Source organism: Anopheles bellator, chromosome 2 (assembly GCF_943735745.2).
Source record: "Anopheles bellator chromosome 2, idAnoBellAS_SP24_06.2, whole genome shotgun sequence".
Lineage (NCBI taxonomy): Eukaryota > Metazoa > Arthropoda > Insecta > Diptera > Culicidae > Anopheles > Anopheles bellator.
The window spans coordinates 12,346,580-12,365,297 of NC_071286.1; the positions used below are offsets into that span (position 1 = coordinate 12,346,580).

At 51.7% G+C, this 18,718-nt stretch overlaps 1 protein-coding gene across 1 annotated transcript; it reads left to right on the forward strand.

Annotated features, from left to right (window-relative positions):
* The first annotated feature begins 1,877 nt into the window (after positions 1–1,877).
* On the forward strand, positions 1,878–11,092 carry LOC131207001 (organic cation transporter protein). Its single transcript, XM_058199608.1, has 4 exons — positions 1,878–1,938; positions 9,249–9,615; positions 9,675–9,818; positions 9,894–11,092. The coding sequence occupies exons 1-4, from the start codon at positions 1,878–1,880 to the stop codon at positions 10,909–10,911; spliced, it is 1,590 nt and encodes a 529-aa protein (XP_058055591.1). The 3' UTR covers positions 10,912–11,092.
* Positions 11,093–18,718: the final 7,626 nt, after the last annotated feature.

An 18,718-nucleotide genomic window follows, 5' to 3' on the forward strand; every position in this document is an offset into this window, starting at 1 on the left:
TTCTACTCCTTCACTTTGAAACAAACAAAAAAAGGTAAATAAACAACTACTATTGTTCAACTAAACGATGCTAAATGGTCCCTTATTGAGGTTTTACGTCTCAAACCTCACACGCAGATGACAACAATCGGTACTAGTATTTATTGTATTGTTTTCCTATATTTTATAGATTTCATGATATGCGATTCTGCGCCGTCGATTAATGAGCCGATACTTCAACAGCCTACGACTGGAAATGGAATGCTGCTATTTGCTGCGGTTGATTTAGCGAATGAGACGACAACGATCCAGCCACATCCCACATACAATTATGCTCCCATAGCTGCTGGTCTAAAGATGAGTCGTCGTGGTCCCGCGAAGGAACGCACACGAGGCGACGTTGCTAAGTGATAGATATGAGGTCATAGTTGGAGGTTAAAAAGGTTCGTTGCCGCACGCACAACGAACTTAATCCCAAATGGTGGGCGTATTCGGACGGTGGGTCCGAAATTTTGTGAGAAGATCTAATTGAATTACGTGGTACGCCGAGGTCCGTCTAACCTTGAACCGTGATCGCTGGTTCTGGGTTTCGCTGTCTACAGAAGGCCCCTGTGGGATGATAACCATGGGCAGGGGATCATCTCCTTGTGGCGAACCGCACCAACTTGGTGGATATGCTTCTTGCATTGTCTTGAACCCGAGTGCCTTCGGTTGTCGCGGCCTTTTAAGCCATAAACAGTCCAATTGCCAAATGTATGTGTTATCAGCAGCAATGCTGAATTTTTGGCAGCGCTCGGTTGACTAGGTCGGTCGGAGAAGCTAAAGGCGGATAACGAATGCAAATTATGGTTGCGCGATTGAGGGACAATGAAGCCCCGCTCGTTCGTTGCGGTTTACGCTTTAATTCGGAACATTTTCGGTAGCAACAGCAGACGATACCGGTACCGGTTTTAAAATAGCATTCCGTACCTTCAGCGCGGGTTGCAAGACGTACATTGTGTTCTCACTGACCTTTAAAATTGGGTTTCCAAAGGTTGGCACTGGAGGACGCTAACGCCGGTGTATGAAGGGCGTGAGAGACATGAACTACTTCCAGCTAGGAGATAGCAGACCTGCTAAAGATAGTTTTGCGCATATAGCATACAGCAATAGGTCCAGAAAGCGGGGCTAGATTTAAGACCTGTCCCTGCCACAAACTAGGGAGTTCCCGATCGATTGTTTATGGTTTCACTTATTGGATGGATATTGGAATATGCAAATGCATCCAACGAGTCGCAACCGGAAGCCGACCAGTGCCTCACCAGAAGAGCGGGGGCACATCCCCGCCAGAACGTAGCCCAAAGGTGGGGTAGCTTTCTTGCCAGAATTGCACCGTCGTAGATTGATGGCACCGATATACGGTCGGCGGTCCCGGCGGATCTGGACGCGTCAAGTGATGCTTGTTAAACTCATCATCGCCAGCAGAGCGTCCGTGTCAAGTTTCCACACACGCTGTTGCTGACGCGGACCGAGCCGGTTACCGTTGGCTTGAGTGCCACCGGTATCACCATTTGTTCGCGGACCGTGGTCACTGCCGGATCGTTGGGCTATTGCTTCTAAGCCTAAGGAGCGCTAGTGGCGTTAGCGGTGCTCGTGATGTTACCAGTTCGTGTTAAATGCGCGTTTTCGTAGCCTTTTAGTTCGACAACAACGTTTATCGTGTTTGTTCTGCAGAGAGCATTATAATCAAACTATCAACAACATAAACCGTTGTGATAAGAAGCTCGTTGGGCAGTAGTGTAAACATAAACACCCCACCGGTTGCCGTGGGCTACCAGATTTGGTCGCTACTGCAATTCGACAGCCAGGACAGTGTTGACGGTTTCGAAACACGTGCATCAACGGAGTAAGCCGTGACGATGGCTATGTCGGACGCATCGAATCGCGAAATGGAGCTCCAGGATAGTGCCGCGCAGCCAGGTAAGGAAGGTAACACTAGTCAACCGGAATAGTCAACTGGTGCGCTTCGAAAAGCGCCAGTGAAGCGTATCTAAGAAGACTTTCGGTGCGCCGTTATACGCTAAGGCATTCGGCTATTGTGCCTCTCAGAACCCCGAAAAAGCTGAGCAAACATAATTGTCTGCGTACAAGAGAGTGGCCGAAAATCGGCAAATTAAGGCAGTGGCCACGTGGAAACGTGCTGCTCGCCATGGTGATGGCAATGAAAGTGCGCAATCGCCTTGCAATCGTCGGTGGAGTTGTTTGTTTTTGGGCTCTACAGTATTTTCATGCAACACAGTCAGTGTGAACTTCGACCACGGGTTCTTCGAAAAGTTTGATTAAAACCCAGCATACTAAGCAGTAAACAATGCTGCCAACAATGTCCAAGGGGCAAATAGCTCCCTATCAGCGTGTTCAATTACGATTTTAATGGCGAATCAGTTGAGTTCCGGTCAGGGGTCACCACGGGGAGCATTATTTTGGAGCTCACGTATGGCCTTCTAGACACCGCCGAAATTATTTATGTTACGTTACACAGTGCGGCAAATGAGTGGCTATGCTATGTGTCATTGTAAGGTTATCAGTGTAAACGCACTGTGCCACGGGATTGCGCTTACGTTACAGCTCTAAACACAGCAAACATTGTCCAGCTGTTGTAAACAATGTATTTCACTCGCTCCCATTAAATAATGCCACTAAGCGCAGGTGATCCACTCTGGCATGCCCAGTATTTTCTAGTAAACTTGCAAAACGATGAAACGTTTAATTGGGGAATCTTTCAAGGAATGGAACCATTTCACCGTAAACTACCGGAAATGCCTAGTCAACGACAGCAAGACCAGAAATCCCAGCTCTCGACGCGAAGAACTAGTCTTTACTGAAAAATCCCTCCATCTAAAAATCACTGTCACGTTGATGCCGGATTACAATGCAATCTCTGCCAGCGACTAGTCGTAGATCCGTACGTCTGCCAGCATGTGCAATCGGCGCCAGCTATCGAAGGACGTTTCGACGGTGACCTGTCGCCGCTGACGTGACGTCAAGCCGATAGAACAAATTTGGAAATATTTTCCTTACACGTTCGCGTAACGTTAACTTGCCTTGCAGCGCCCCGTCTCGGGGTTTGTTTTGTGTTATGCTAATTGCTGGGTCAGCCATTAAACACGTTCCGCTCGCGTGCTGTTCCCGGTGGTAAATTATTAAATTGTTTAACACAAACACACGTTATGGTGATTGTCGATCGAATGGCACCGATGGGTTGGGTCCTCTTGACTCATCAATTAAAAGCATGTTAACGATGGACGTAAATTGCGAGGATGTAATTCGATTCAAACCCTGCACAGCGGCTGGAGGTGCGAAATTCCTACCGAAAAGATCCGCGATTATGGGTGGGCTGATGGAGCGGTGGTTCGCGAAGCCCGGATCGATGACAATGTTTTTTTTTTTTGGTGTTTGCGATCATGCGGAAGTAGAATAAGGAATTGGTCGGGCGGTTAGAACGCGCTGTGCTCCGGCGACTCATCGTCTGTTGATCGTTCGCTTTGGCGGGCGAGTGCGAAGTGATAGTGCCACGCTCGGTGCGCACGGTTAACCCAAAAAAAAATCCAGCAGAACTTGCAGTTCAGGCCGGTTCTGCACGGTTGCGGCCTTGACGGGTGCGGCCGGCTAGACACTGGTGGGCTCGTTCTCGCGTCGCGACACCTTTCATTTAGCATTACTTCTACCCGCACAAATGACCTCCACGAATGATTCATTTTTGGGTCAGTACGCAGAGAGTTTAATGTTTAATGCTGCGTCAGCGTGTGCCAATGCACTGCCCGGCTAATGAGAGAGCCCTGTAACCGGCTAGTACCGGTGCGCGAGATCATCTGCTCCGAAGATTGACGACACTTGCGGTTTGAGGGGATTTTAATGGCACGGTGATGGTTTTATGGCCGTGCATCGGTGGACCAGTTTTACGACTTCCCCGGGGTGGGGATACATAGTGGAAAAGAGGCACGTGAGGGCTAGAGAACTCTCAGGCGCTAGCGAGTATTAGGCAGCCAGGAGATTATTTAGTGCCTGATTATTGCACAAGGTTGACTACCGAGCTAATAGTCAGCGTCAGCGATTGCAGTACCACTTTCGCAAAGGTTGTCGATCTCTTCGAGATGTCCCAAGGTTCCGGCACTGTAAACTCTTCCGATTCCATTATTTCTCTGCATCCACCAATCGCCAGTTTCACAATGCATTTAACCTTCACAACTGGACGTTCTGCGTGGTGCTAAACGGAATGCAAGCTGTTCGCGCTTGTTAAACCCCTGTGGGAGTTCCAGACACTCGACTCGACTCGGCCAGCAGAATGGAACTTTGTTTCAAATGTGTCCGCGTCCGTTGGGCTTCGTTTCGCGTGCAACGCGGCACATTTACCGGGGAATGCGATGGATAACGACGGGTCGGCCACCGAGAGTCGGTGTACATGGTGACCTGCAACGATCCGGGGGCCATTAGGCGTAATGAAATGGAGCTCTAGCAGATGCTCCAAAGCGATAAGATGCATTTCCTGCCCCATTAGAACAATTGTTGTAATTCATTTAGTGGTCTCAATCACTCAGCTCGCCCGTAGCGCACTCGATAATTGAACTCAATTATTGTGGAAAAGGTGCTAAATAGAAGATTGTTAAAGTTAAACAACGCCCTGTTTCTTTCTCTCGCTTACCTTATGGTAAAATGCATACATTCTCCACTGTCGACCCAGGCACCGAGGCACGTGTTCCAGTCCCGTTCGTGACAGGCAGCCAAGCGCACCACACGCGTGACCGTCGGCAATTTGGAAATTTGGATAAACCACCCGACAATTGCGACAGCGGATTGCGCGGAGTCGATCGGCAGCACGCGGCTACTACTTACCGATTCATGCTGACATGCTGGCTGGCACGCTGGTGGCTCAGGAAAACCCAGCCCGGTCCCTCCACTTCCCCACTCCGCAGCGTTTGGCCTTTTGGCCAATGGGCTGCGAACGCTTCTCCCGCGGGCCTACGCTCGCCGTATTCACCGGGTAGTAAACCGATGGACTGGTTGTCGAAACCGGTTTACCGGCCGCCGGGTGCTCCCACCTAAACCGATCAGCTCGATCAGATTACGAGAATTTCCCGATCTAGCTCTCTCTCATTCTTTTTTTTTGTGCTTGGTTAGTACCGATCCGTCCACGGCTCTCCCATTTTCACCCCAAACGCGCTTACGTTTATGTGCTGTGCCCGCATTATGTTGCCCGCCCCAGGCCAGCAGCCAGCGCCAGAGACAGCAACTTCCTCTGGGACGGGGAAATCCCGCCACGCTCTCTCGTCTCGTCGCTCTCTCTCTCTCTCTGTGGGGAGCATAAACCCACGGGGGTATAAAGCGGATCGTAAACAAACCGTTCACGGATAGTGCGGCGCACGATCGCGATCGGAACGGTTTCGGTTGGGCCTCAGACTTTTCACCGTTCCGCCAGAGAGCCGCACGCAGTGTACCAGCGTCCCGTAGTGCGGGTCTTTCTTCGGTCTGTGATCTTAAAGTGTGTCTAGGTCGGGTGTTGTGCCGCCCGGGTGAAGGTTACCAAGGTTTTCGAGCGCATCAATGAAGTGATCTAAAGTGCGTCGATTGCGTGCAGACGGTGAAGCAACGTAACCGAACGGGATTACCACGCTGCTCCCCCGGACGGGCTCCAACTTGTGCTGGTTCCAGTTGCATCAACTCATCCCAGTGAAGCACCATTCGTGCGGTCGGCCTACTTGACTGTGATATTTAGCAAAATCGAAAAAAGTGAGTCTAAAATCTTCACGAACGTAGCGAAAGGACATTCCCAATAGTTTCGGTTCCATCCTCAATGTGTAAGAAAAAATCATGGATTGTTTCGAACGACTCGTTACCACACAACCGATAGTGTGACCCAAAGGCTGGCGGCAATCTTGACCCGAATTGGGGAATTCGACATACTTCGCACACTAGCCACCGGCGGAGGCAAATCCGTGTGGCGAACCGCGTCAAAAGGTTTCTTTCAAGACTTCCAACCCGTGGCTCGCTGCGGTCGTGTGATTTGTCTACTTCATTGGCGCTCGTGCCGTGTTCCACAAAAGTAGGTTGTTCATTCGGGCAGGCTCCACGGGGCTCTAATCATGGGCAATCACGGCGTAGGCTCAACGATTCCGCTGGTTTGCCCACGGTGTCGAAGGTCTTGGCGACTCTTCCCCCAAGTCCGTGACCCAGCGATTGTGACACGTTGACCAAGGCGATAACTTAAATTCTTTTCCAATGTCAAGGTGCCCAGTGTGGAGACGCCCCGATCGGGGGGGGGGTGTTGCGTTGCCAGAGGACCGAAAACGGCGTCCACTTCCTGTGCCGCCGATCCGGACCGGCGGGGGGCCGGTCCGTGCGATCTATAAATAAGTGAAGTTCACGTAAACGTGCTGCGCGATTTGCGTAGGTCGTCTGACGTCCGCCCGTCCGCTGGTGGTGGTGGTGGGTGACCGGGCAGGGACTTAGGCAGGGCGACCGTGGCCGGAAAAATTCTCACCAAAGTAAAAACGCAAACAACATACGACGTGCTAACTCCGGCGCGGCTCGCACCGCGTTTCGGACAGACAAACGGTCTTCGCGAGGTCCATCTATCACCGGCGGTGACATTGACGGGGGGGATGTCGGGGCACCGCGCTGACCGGGCCGACAACAATTATTTCACTCGTTAGCACTCGCGGAACAGACGCGGGTGAAAATGTTTTCCAATCCAATCTGTTTCGAGTCCGGATTGGTGGCGCCCTGTACGCCTCGTCATTCGTCTCCACGCGTCTAAAACCGCTGTGGCGCTGTCTTTTACTTCGAGTGGCTTTTCATCAGTCATTTAATGTGTGGCCTGGGTGAAGACACCGCAGAAGGCTGTGACGCGAGTGTTACTTTCGCCCGCGACATGTGTCGTTGTCCATTTGTCGTACCGATTTGCCTCTTGATCATCGATCATGACGGCCGACGACTTGCATTTACTACCCGCAGGCCCTGAACGGACGCCGGAGCGTGAAGGTAAACGATTTAGGAACGGTGCCGTTGCCAATTTTTTTCCCCATTCCTTCATTAACCTTTCGTTGGTGCTTCGATGGAACCACCTGGTGACTCAAATTTATCGCTTTCGAAAGATTTTGAAGGAAAATTGCTGTTGGCCCACAGCATCCGAAAAGGGTTTTTAATTTGCCAATGTTTACTGTTGTGCAAACAAATGTTCAAACAAACGAATGAGGCGCACACTCATTAATTTGTGGCGTTCGCAGTGACGGAAAGTGTCGGAGAAACGTGTAATTTCTGTGCCGCGACACCCTATACTTTAAGGGTGGGCCAATAGTCGATGGACCATGCCACGGGCCGCCGCTAACGATGTTCCGATCTGAATAGCGCTGGAAGCGAAAGCTTCTGCGCTATTAGCGCCAGCGAAAGCGGAGGTTGCAAAATTAAGGGCCCACGGTCGTCGGCAACCGTTTCTCCTGAACGAGCGATCAATCTTGAACTGCATTCGAATCGAAGATGGCATTAAGGTACTTGATTTTGTGACTGATACGAACCCCGGCTGCGATCTTAAATACGACTGAACTCCAATCCGGTCGAAAGTGAGAACAAAATGACCCTGACCGACTGGTTTACCTACAGCATGCGTACGATACTCGCCCGACTTGTAAGGTAAAAGCAAGAAGTTTAGTCACGGAAATGGCGTGTAAACGGATGAAAACACCATCTGCCAAGAAGTGGGCAGATAAATTAAAAATGTAATCGATTTACGGCTCGGCCAACGGCCCTACCGAGGTCGATTTCTTCCTTCAGCTTGGCAGCCGGCGGACTCAGATTCGGATTACGCATTCGCTGCATGCCGCATAAATGCACACGGGTGGAACCGGTGGGCAAGGCAATTGACCATTTCTTCCTTTTTTAGCAATTTTCGTTTTTGATTTCCCGCTGATTTATTGGCAGAGTAGTCGGTGGTCATGTTGCGCAAGAATCGCGTTGTCCGGGTTCCGGGTAACATTTCGGTGAGCTTATCCCACAAAAAACGTTAACAGTTTAATGATAAAACCAATCAAACGCCTGTTGGGTTGGGCAAATGAATCGGTTGATTTCCAAAACAAAAATTTACCATTCGGATCAATATTTAAAGAGTTAAGTACGAAGAGCTCAAAAAACATTGCTCAAAAAAAGAGAAAAGTCACCATCAGCCAACCACACCGCAGTGTCCCATTTCAGTCGGCCCGCTCCGAACGATGGATGCCAAAATTACCCAGATTTTTTTTTTCATTTTCGCGCATCCGTAATTCCGGATCATCCCGTCGGGCCGGTGAAAGCCGAATGGGCCGCTTATGTTTGATCACGTAATTCGCTGTTCGAAAATTGTTCGATTGTCCGCGCGTGTTGCCGGTTTGGCATCGGATTCGTTGGACCTCCCGGTCCGTTTCGGTAGCCTGTTGACTCAAGGGCACCATCCACCGTCCATTTGCGCGGTCCATCATTAAACTGGTCGCCCCGGGGTGCTACTTACGAGTAGGTGTTAATTGAGGTACGATAATGGGACTCCTGGCCCACCCGATCGGTCAGTTATGGATGATTGATTATTGTGCCAGGATCCGATCGGGCCGGGCCAGGTCTGGGAGACGAACAGTAACGACGAGTGTGATTCACCCGAGGTGAAAGGACTTGGCCTAATGGTTTCGAGTTCGAGTTACTACAGTCACATTAGACAGTCTCCGGCACGTGAGAGGTTTCAACCCGGGCAGAAAATGATTGATCGACAAAGGATCATCTGCCGGATCCTTTCACCTGGAACCGTTACAATCGACCACAAAGGATGAGTCAATCAGTAATACTGCTAAACTGTAAAGCATCCACTGATTTTTCGCGCCTGTTGGGAGTCATTCTCCCGTAACGGCCACGTTACGAATTTTAAATCGTGAGTCCCAGCAACCGTCGGCAGAAGAACGGCTACTGCTGACCTTCTGGGGTTTTCGAACCGGTTTTTGACCACAATCGTAGAACATTCTAGCCCCGCCGTCGACATAGTAGTGCCAATAGAACAGGCAATAAAACTAGAGAGGTGTATTTTACGCGAACGCCACCTAATTGAATCGCATCCGACGTTGACGCCAAGCTGTGCCAGTGATTGGCCATTTCTATACCCACGAAGATCGGGTTACAGTTCAGCACGTGGATTCCTTTAATAACTGGAGTTCATTCGGACGGCGGATCTGACTTCTACAATTATACTGACGTACCTTTGGTTTCGCTACGCCTCCCTCAAGTGACCAAGCGCGACGCGGAGACGAAATGGAACCTCGATCCGATCCAGCGAGCGATGGGCCAACTCGGCTGGTGGCACATCCTAGTCTGTGCCGTCGTGTTCCCGCTCAAGTTCCCGGTGGCCTGGCACCAGATGAGCATCATCTTCCTGGGACCTTCGGTGAACTATACGTGCGCCTCGGACGCGGCTCTGGAGGCCTGCGATGCGGCGTGCACCGACTGGAGCTATGACAACAGCACCTTCAGCACGACGATCGTCGGCGAGTGGGACCTGGTGTGTGCCAACGGTAACCTGGTGAAGCTATCGCAGACCATCTTTATGTTCGGCATCCTGGTGGGCGGTGTGCTGTTCGGTTCATTGGCCGACAAGTAAGTATCGGGAGTGCTTAACCCAGGGCTGCAAACTGACCAAGCCTCTCACTCCGCAGATATGGCCGCAGACCTCCGTTGGTCATCGCCGTGCTCATCCAGCTGGTGGCGGGAGTCGGCGCTGCGCTGGTTGGCTCGTTCTGGGTGTTTGTGGTGCTCCGCTTCTTGACCGCGGTAGCCACGGGCGGTACGATGGTCACCAGGTAGGTCCAGGCTCCGAAGAAGCCCGTCCCCCGCGTCTAGATGAAACACTCACTCACCGCCGTTGGCTTTCGCAGCTTTGTTCTGGTGATGGAAATCATCGGCCCCAAGTGGCGCGAGTTGTTTTCCGTTCTATACCAGATCCCGTTCAACCTGGGTCACCTGACGCTGGCCGGTTTCGCGTACTTCCTGCGCGATTGGCGCGAGCTCCAGTTTGCGTTGTCCATCTTCTCGGTGCTGATGGTGTCCTACTACTGGCTGGTGCCCGAGTCGCCTCGCTACCTCTTCACGTCCGGTGACGTTGATGGCACCGTGACGGTCCTGGAGTCGGCGGCCAAGCGCAACAACCTGCCGACGGACACGATCCGCACCAGCTTGGAGCAGTACGCCAAGGAGAAGTCGTGCAGCGGTTCCGCCTCGGATTCGAAGGGAAACGTGCTCGACCTGTTCCGGACGCCCAACATGCGCTCCAAGACGCTTTACATGTGTTTCAATTGGTTCGTCTGTGGGCTGGCGTTCTTCGGCGTGGCTCAGTACATCGGGCACGCCGGTGGGGACATCTATACGAACGTGGCCATCAGTGCGGCCCTCGAGTTGCCCGGCACGCTAATCTGCATCTACATGATGAAGGCGTACGGGCGCAAGAAGACGCTGATATTTTCCAACACGCTGACCGGAATCTCGATGTTGGCCATCGCGTTCGTGCCACCGTCGGCCAGCACCCTCAACGTGGGCCTCGCCTCGATCGGCCTGGTGGGCATGAGCATCAGCTTCCCGACCGTCTACCTTTACGCCGGCGAACTTTTCCCAACGGTTGTGCGTAACGTCGGAATCGGTACCGCTTCCATGATCGCCCGGTTCGGCTCCATGATCGCACCGTTCGTGGCCGGCATGGGCGGGATCGCGTACTGGCTTCCGCCGTGCGTCTTCGGCCTGACACCGCTCGTCGGAGCATTCTTCGTGTTCTTCCTGCCGGAAACGCAAGGTCACCCACTGCCGGAGACGCTCGAGGATGGGGAAAACTTTGGCAAGCGGCAACGGGTGGCGAGCGAGGGCATCGACGGACCGGCGAGCGTCGAGAATGGCAAACACTAGTTTAGCTGTTGGCACCACAGTTTTTGTAGAATAACTCCTTCTTTTACTCAAACCGTTCCTTCTTCACGCGTGATACCTACAAGGGATAGAGCCACGTGGTGTGCCAGAGGACGTTCTGAAAATGGAAATAAATGGGTTTTGTCTCATACCGATCGTGCGTGTCTCCGCTTTAGGAGGTTACGCAGGGTCACCGAAATATGTACCTCCCTGGAAGGTGATAAAAAATAAATGTATTGAACGAATGAACTGACAACCTCGAAACCTTCAACTTCCTACGACCTTACGGGATGCAATCGGCGACCTACCGACGGGTCTGGAACCGGTTCGATGCTGAAATTTATTCCCCGCTATTCATGTTATGCCATGGTTTAGCATATTTTCTTATAATCTTTGCATCCGTGCAACAAAGGAAGATGGGTATCGGTCGCCGAAAAAGATTATCCTATACTGATCGGTATCTGACTGTGTCGCGGTGAATGGCCGTTGTCGTTAGGGGCACGTTTCTTTTCTGGGTACGAGATGGAACATGACATTCTCGCGTACGCGGCGATACTATCGCCAATCAAAGGCTATTCTCTAATGCTTTGTGTGTCGTTCTAATCGGCATTATGCAAATGAAGGCATTGGCGCCGACGGCTCATGCGAAAACGCCTAAATGTAGACTGCCGAAGAACGCGCGAATTTACAGTATGCAACGAAAGGCAGTGAACGCTCGTTGCGATTTCAGTAGATTTGTTCAGGCTTACGGACGATTATTATAAATTTTTATTATTCATAATTAATTAATGTCCATGAACGGTCGTATTACTATAATCACTTGATATGATAAAATCAGCAGGATTCAAAATGGTTTTCAAAGAATAGATGTTCTCAGTCGGCAAGGCACAGGAAACAACCGTCAATCTGACAATCTCTTATCAATCGAAGGGTGATTCTCGTTAGGGTGTGACAACCACTCGACTCGCAACACTTGCGCTTTGTCCGATTTGCCCATAATCTAAAGTCCCGCCACAAGTGGCACATCCGATTCGAGTCGAGTTTCTCCGATTGTTTCTCTTGATTGCGGCAACAAGAAGGAACGGCGGCTCGTCCGGTGGCGGTCCCGTGAACGGAAAGTGTCGAAGTGGCCGAACTAAAAATAGCCCAAGGGCTCAAGAAAATCCGCTCCAGAAGTACACTCGGCTCCGAAAGCCGGCCGGAACCACAGGGAGCGTTTCAAGTGATCAATTGATGGTTCGTACGTGGCCGTAAGCGTTTCACATCGTGTGCTAGCTCCTTTGGCAACGGAACCATTAGGGGAATCGAAATGTCCCGACCGCACTTTGAACACCGTTCAGGTAAGTTCAGTTCATGCATGTGGTTGACAAAACACGTTCCGTTTGGCTCCGCGTGGGGTCCCTGGTGGGCTACAAGAGTGGATCAAATCGTATCAAGTTTCCTACTTCAACTCGCTCAGAAGAGGATCTGTAATCGGTGCAGTCAATGGGCGGGATTTAACGACAAATAGATTACCCGCTAGTAGTAACAAGAGGCAAAATTACGTTTTTTCGAGCAGTTTATGATGGGCCATAGACTAATTAATCCGTGAGCAATCCGATGACAAAATATTTCGGTGAATGAATTAATTAATAATGTTTTTCACATAAAATGATCGTTTCATCGAATTATGTAAATGAAGCCGCTGCCCAGCTGTCAATTCAAAACAAAAACAGAGAACAAGGATCGCAGCATGCATCGCTGTGTAGAGACAAAAACACAGAAATTAGGGAATATTTTTCGAAAGAAGCAATTCAGAAATTCCATTTGGCTGTCCGATCAAAGGACGCCCGAAGGATCGGTGAACGGCTGCCCTGCCCCAGCTGCCCAGCTCCGCCAAACAAGGTCCCGCGGAAACTGCTCCATACGCGCAGTTGAACAATGTATTGTGTCGTTTCGCGATGTTTGGGGCCAAAATTGGTTTCGCACTTTTTTGTTGCTCCCCACTATTTCGTTGCCCCGGGCGGCAGGAATAAATTACGGCTACGTCGTTTTCGTACTCGATTCACTCTTTCCAAGCGTCTTCTCCGTTCGGTTTCGCTCCACCCTATCGTTATTGACCGTAAATCAACATCTCGCGCGTCACACGCTAAAGTGGCTACCGGTGCTCCTTTTTAAATTTGTCGGAAGTTCGACCGATCTTTGGCCGGAGTGCGTTTCGGTGTTCCGGCCCGTCAATTTTAAGTTTGAACCGAGCTTTTTCGCACAACTTTTTTCCATCGGACTATCAAAGGCTTGCAGAATCAACGACGGAACACACTGAGCGCTGCCGTCCGAAGCGGGCGCGTGTTTGTAGTGGTGGTTGGCTCCGTTGATACGAGCGCGCCGCTTCGATGATGCTGCGACGGTGGTCCCAAGCCCGGCGAAAACGGCTGGCCAGCCGCCAGTACGAGTCGACGGTTCATCCGCTACGGATCGCCCGCCGGTGCGAACGTGATTAACCTGCCTCGATCGGGCCTAATCGTTTCTGTGTGCCCCGGTGTGTTTGTGTCTGATTCTGCCATAAGTCATCGTTGGTTGTAAAAGGTAGACAAATTGGCCGGTTGACAAAGTTCGGAGCTCCGACGACGAGTGACAAGTTTGACTCGCACGAGGCGAAAGATGCATAAACGGCGTTCAATGGCAACAATGTATAGTGTGCGATACTTGATCGACTTCCTTGCGGTTCCGGGCCAGGAAACGCGGATCAGGAGCGCGGATCCGATCGGTGGCGTTTGTTATTAAATAATTAGTTCGTTTGGCGTTCGTTTTGCGGTGGCGGTTAACCTGCGCTCATCTCGCACAAAAACACGGCGAGATGGCGATCGATTTGTGCTTGTTTTGCCCCCCTCAGCTTATTACCGAAGGCGACGGACCGTGAATTGCTGGTGGCTGCGTTCGTTCCAGAACGTTGTTTGGATCGCACTGAATCGGGGATTGGAAGAGGTCATTTAATTAGCGCTGCACCCATCTAATTGGATGCAAAATGGCGTTTGGAGAATACTGTGACTACTTTTATTGGTACTTTGCAGCACCGAAAGACGTAGTAAAACTCTGCTGCGCTGCTGATTAGCTATGCCCGAGCGGTACACAAAACCGATTCAACGCTGGCCAGGCGAAGTGATAAACAGCGACCCCCAGCCCCAGCTCGACGTTCCCAATATTGAAAGCATCCGGCTTCCGAAGGGGAGTGGCGCAGTATTGGAGCCGGAGCTACTGTTTTATCAATTTAACTGCCGCAACCAGAGGGCGGCAACTGAGGCTGATAAATTTGGGACAATTAACAACATTCGTAGATAGCAACTGCGTGTACCGAAAAAAAAAACCCTGTATTTACTGATCGGTTTCGTTTTAGCCGCTCTTTGCATTGCTCAACACGTGAAAAAATCAACATTACCCAGCCGGGTGCCAAAATTCCTGCATTGACGTGTCACCCCGCTCCACGATAACGCCGATGATCGATACACCTTTCCGCAAGGTGCGTGCCATGCTTCCGGATCTCGCGCTATCGATTCATTAAATCGAGCGGTTTGCGGTTCCTATCTACGGCAACCCATCAGCGTGTCTGACACATGTCATGCGTCGCTATCTGCTGCCCCCCGTGTTCTGGTGCCCAACTTTGGGGTGGGTTCCGCAATCGTGCACACTTGACCGATCCACAAAACTGCACCAATTTGCGATCATTGCGCGAACGTGATGAACGTGGCCGATCGTGATCGCGGCGGTTGTTTTCCGTATCAAACCGGTCGCGTGACCGTCGTGTTTCGTCGTGCCGGTGACCCTACGGTGATCTACGTCAACGGCGGCGGCGAGCGATGACCGGGATGCGCGTCACGGTCCGTGCCGCGCGATCGGTCGCGATCGATTCGGTGTAGGTTTAATTAAATTAGGCTACGTTCGGCCGGTGTTGCGTGCGATCGCGTGCTACACAAGCTGCTGGCCGGGTAGAGTGTCACGCGAAGATCGTGCAGAAACACGGCTTGTCACAGCCGCGATCGCGTTCGAACGCTCTCGGTAAATTATTCAATTAGAGCGCAGTGGCAGCAGATCATGTTTGCCACCTATGCTGTTTGGCTTGTTTGGCGCCGTTGTGGTCCTAAAGCGGGGGCACTGCTTCACGAGTGTTCTTTTGCGAGAAACACTTCCAAGCACTCGTAAAAGGTAATGTAAACATGAACCTGCTGGCCCGAAAGCATCTTCCTTTCCCATTCATCTAACGGTTCGCGGAGTGCACTGTACATTCCCACCGCGGCCCGGCCAGCCGGATTGCGACGATGTGTGCATGGCCGCTGCTGTTCTCTCCGCGCGCTGCACCTAGCGTCGTGCGCACCGCACCGTTTTCGTCTGGAATTTACATCTAAATTGCCGGTAATTAAAGTAAATCATCGGCACAACTCCCCTGGATCGGCGCGGCCGCGCCCGAGCTGGCTTCGCGTGCAAAGCTCGGCCGCGCTGGGCGGAGCCGACGACATCGGAACTGCTAATTAGAATATTCGCAATCGGTGCACATTGCGGCTGGGCCGGGCCAATTGTGGCCAAGATGCAATTGCTCCGGTTTTGCACCGACTCCGAACGGAGTGACATTTGCGCGACCCCCAGTCGACGCGATCGACCGGAGACCGGTGAGCAAATTGGCACGAGTTAAGAACCAGGACGGCGGACCGCCCGCCCCCCGGCCCGTCCAGATCGAAGTTCAGACGGGCGAGTCCATAAACAATAATTTACTACGGATTCCTCTGCCGTAACTGCGCCGCGTAGTTGCAAGGAAATGCGGCGCTTACATTGAACGCTGATCTCAAACGTGGCAACCCTGCCGGACACATGGTGATTGCGATCAATTTGGCTTTGGCCACCCACCCAAAAGTGGGTGCCGAAAACTAGGCAGAAAAAAAGTGACCGTTTATTGAAACGGAAACTTGTCACGCACACTAAATGGATCCATTAGCCGAGGAACCTTACGGGTCTTGGCGACGACGGCTGACAGATGCTGACGACTGGGGCCGGTTCGCTAAATTTAACTCCCGGCGCTTCCTGGTGCACAATCGAACCCCGAGTCTGTCTGGCGGCGCCGATGGCCGAAACCATTTGTATCGATCATCCGTTTGACAGTGGCGCGCGCGATGAGATGGCCGTTTCGGGGCGATGGGCCGACCGGGTTTACCGTTCGTTAAAATTAATGATCACCAAACCGGGGGGAGGGGGATGCTGGGAATGCTGACTGACGGCTGGCGGTCGGCGGCCGTGGAGTGGGCGTCAAGTGTTGTTCAGTGCCGCACGGAACGAAAACATCCTCTCCGGGCCGCGATCCTTGCTTGGACGGGCCCATGTTTACGCCGCTCTGTGCACATTCGTCCGCTGTTTGCTTTTGGGGCCGATGTGGTGATTTTGACGGGTGAGCAACGTGAAGTAACCGGCTTTGGGTAGGCTCTGGCCAATCAACAATGGCCGATATTGTTTGCTAATCGGTGGGGACCTTGTCTCACTGCTGCTGATCGTCTTATCGATGCGCCGTTACATGCTCTGACGCCAGGCACAATGAGCTGTTGTGTGTAGTCGAGTGTCTCTGTAATCTTCATGTGCAGGAAGAACGAATGAAATGAGTATTCTCCGTACGGCAGCTCTTCAAGGGTGCTTCGCAATATGACCAATGTGTTGTAGATAAGTTCCATTCATTTGTAGGTTTGTTGTGAAACCGAGCTCGTGCTCTGTTCAATTGAATACCGACTGGGGGCCTAAGCTAATGGAATAATTTTGAGTTATTTAGCCTTCCAATGGAATGTATCAAAAATGATATTCTCTAGTCCGCCGCAATAAACTCGAAAGATATATGGTTACTAGGATATAAATTAACTCTGATTAGGCTAACCGATTGCTCTAGCTGTCAATTTAGCTGTCGTACTTGTTGGTCAACATTACCTAGCTCTAAGGATTTTAACTTCAAACAAAACAAAAAAGTTTGTTCCGATTAAAGGTGGTTCTTGGAAACAACCGAATTTTTCGGATCTTTTGCTGAACCAATGCTTTTCTCAGCTTTAGCATGTCCGCTGGTGTTGTTGATCGAACCCGAGATTGTAGCGCATCTTGTTTCAGTTGGTTTCACAATGTTGCCAGACAATGGAATATTTTGATAATTAAAAAGAAAATGAGCTCAAATCTAACTTCTTAAATCTAGCTTTGGTGGGGCTTACAGCGAACGATTTGACGTACAATTGAAATTTGCGTTTTATTTGGCTTTTGGAAATGTGTGAAAATTGAAGAAGGCTTTGATCAAACACTGGAACTCAATCACACTCACTATCTGACCCATCTTTCCTTTTCCAGACGAAGGAAGCGTCATCACCATCGTTACGCCATGCGCCATCCGAAACCTGTACGTCACCAGTGATCACAGCAGCATGGTGTCACGAACGATGGCGAACGGCGTCGATGGCGACAACCACGTTGCCTGACGCCTAATGACGTCGACGGGGCGTGCGTGATGTGCCTCGTGTGCCCGGAGTCGAGTGCGCCGTCGAGTTTGCCGTGTCGTCACCGGCAGTGGCCTATCGTGTGGGGGTTGGGCGTCCCGTCCACGGAGCTCACTAACCAGTCGCCACCAGCCAGTGGCCGTCAACGGAGGATTGTCCGATTGTGCAGCTTGTGCAGTGTGCGGGTCCCGAGCCGATGGAAGAAGGACGATAGGACGAACGCAATCTTTCGATCGGAGGAACTCGGCGACAATTGACTCGCGGTCTCTCTCGCTCTTCCCGTCTGTGAGCCGCAGCGTGCGGACTCAGATAAGGATCTACTCGGCACTTGAGCGCGCGGTGTTCATGTCAAACGCGAGTCACGCGCGTTACGTGATATCTTCATCAGGTGGCTGAGGAATTTTCAATCTCCACTCCGCGTCGATGCGTTGCAGGCCGTTGCAAGGGATCTGCGAGTGCTATCAGCTGTACCGATCTGTGTGCAGTGTCGGAGCAGGGCTAAGATCCGGGGAAGTGCACTTTGGAAAACAATTTGGTTCGATTAGCCACGTTCTCGGCGCGTTGCGATCCGACCTCAGGTTCGACGCGCGCACAGGTACACGAAGCACCTGGAACTCCGGCCCCGTGGTTTGCATATCCATTACGTGCGCCGCCGGTGAACCCTTCTCGTTTGCCATTTACCCGTCCCGACGGTGTAGCGCGTCGATAATTGCAGACCCGAACCGTGAAACGATCCGCTCCGAACGGTGCTCAGGCGCCCTGGTCCAGGGGCCCCCCATTAGTGTGAATCGCGCCGCGAAAGATGGCACCGGTCAAGCGGGATCATTTGGCGAAAGATATCAGCGACTAAGCCAGCGAGTGAAAGTGCGTTGGGTCGTGGCCTGGTCAGTCAGTCCTCGTGTCAGTACCGTGTCACAGCTTGTTCAGAGTGGTCGTCGGTGGCGCAAATTGATCGACGAATCAATTGAAGTGGTGATAGCAGCGGCGGCGGTGGTAGGTCCTTCCGGATACGAGCTTACGCGCCACTCCGTGCCAACTGGGGTTGGACTGGTGTCCCGTTCCCTACTTCTCTCGCGCGTTTGCCGCACCCGTGGATGCCACTCTCAACTTCCGGCAGTGATGGTTGATGATCAGTTTTGATTGAATCAGCGCACCAGCGCATCGCACAGCGGTACACCGTTCCGAAGTGGTCTTGTTGTTGTTGTAGTCTGTGTTCTGTGGCCTACGTTTTGGCCAGCGCATTTCGTTGTTTCGATTTCGTGCTGCCGTCGGGTGTGAAAGTTCTAATCGAGTTGTGGTAGCGGCCCCAGTGTCCAACCGTCGTC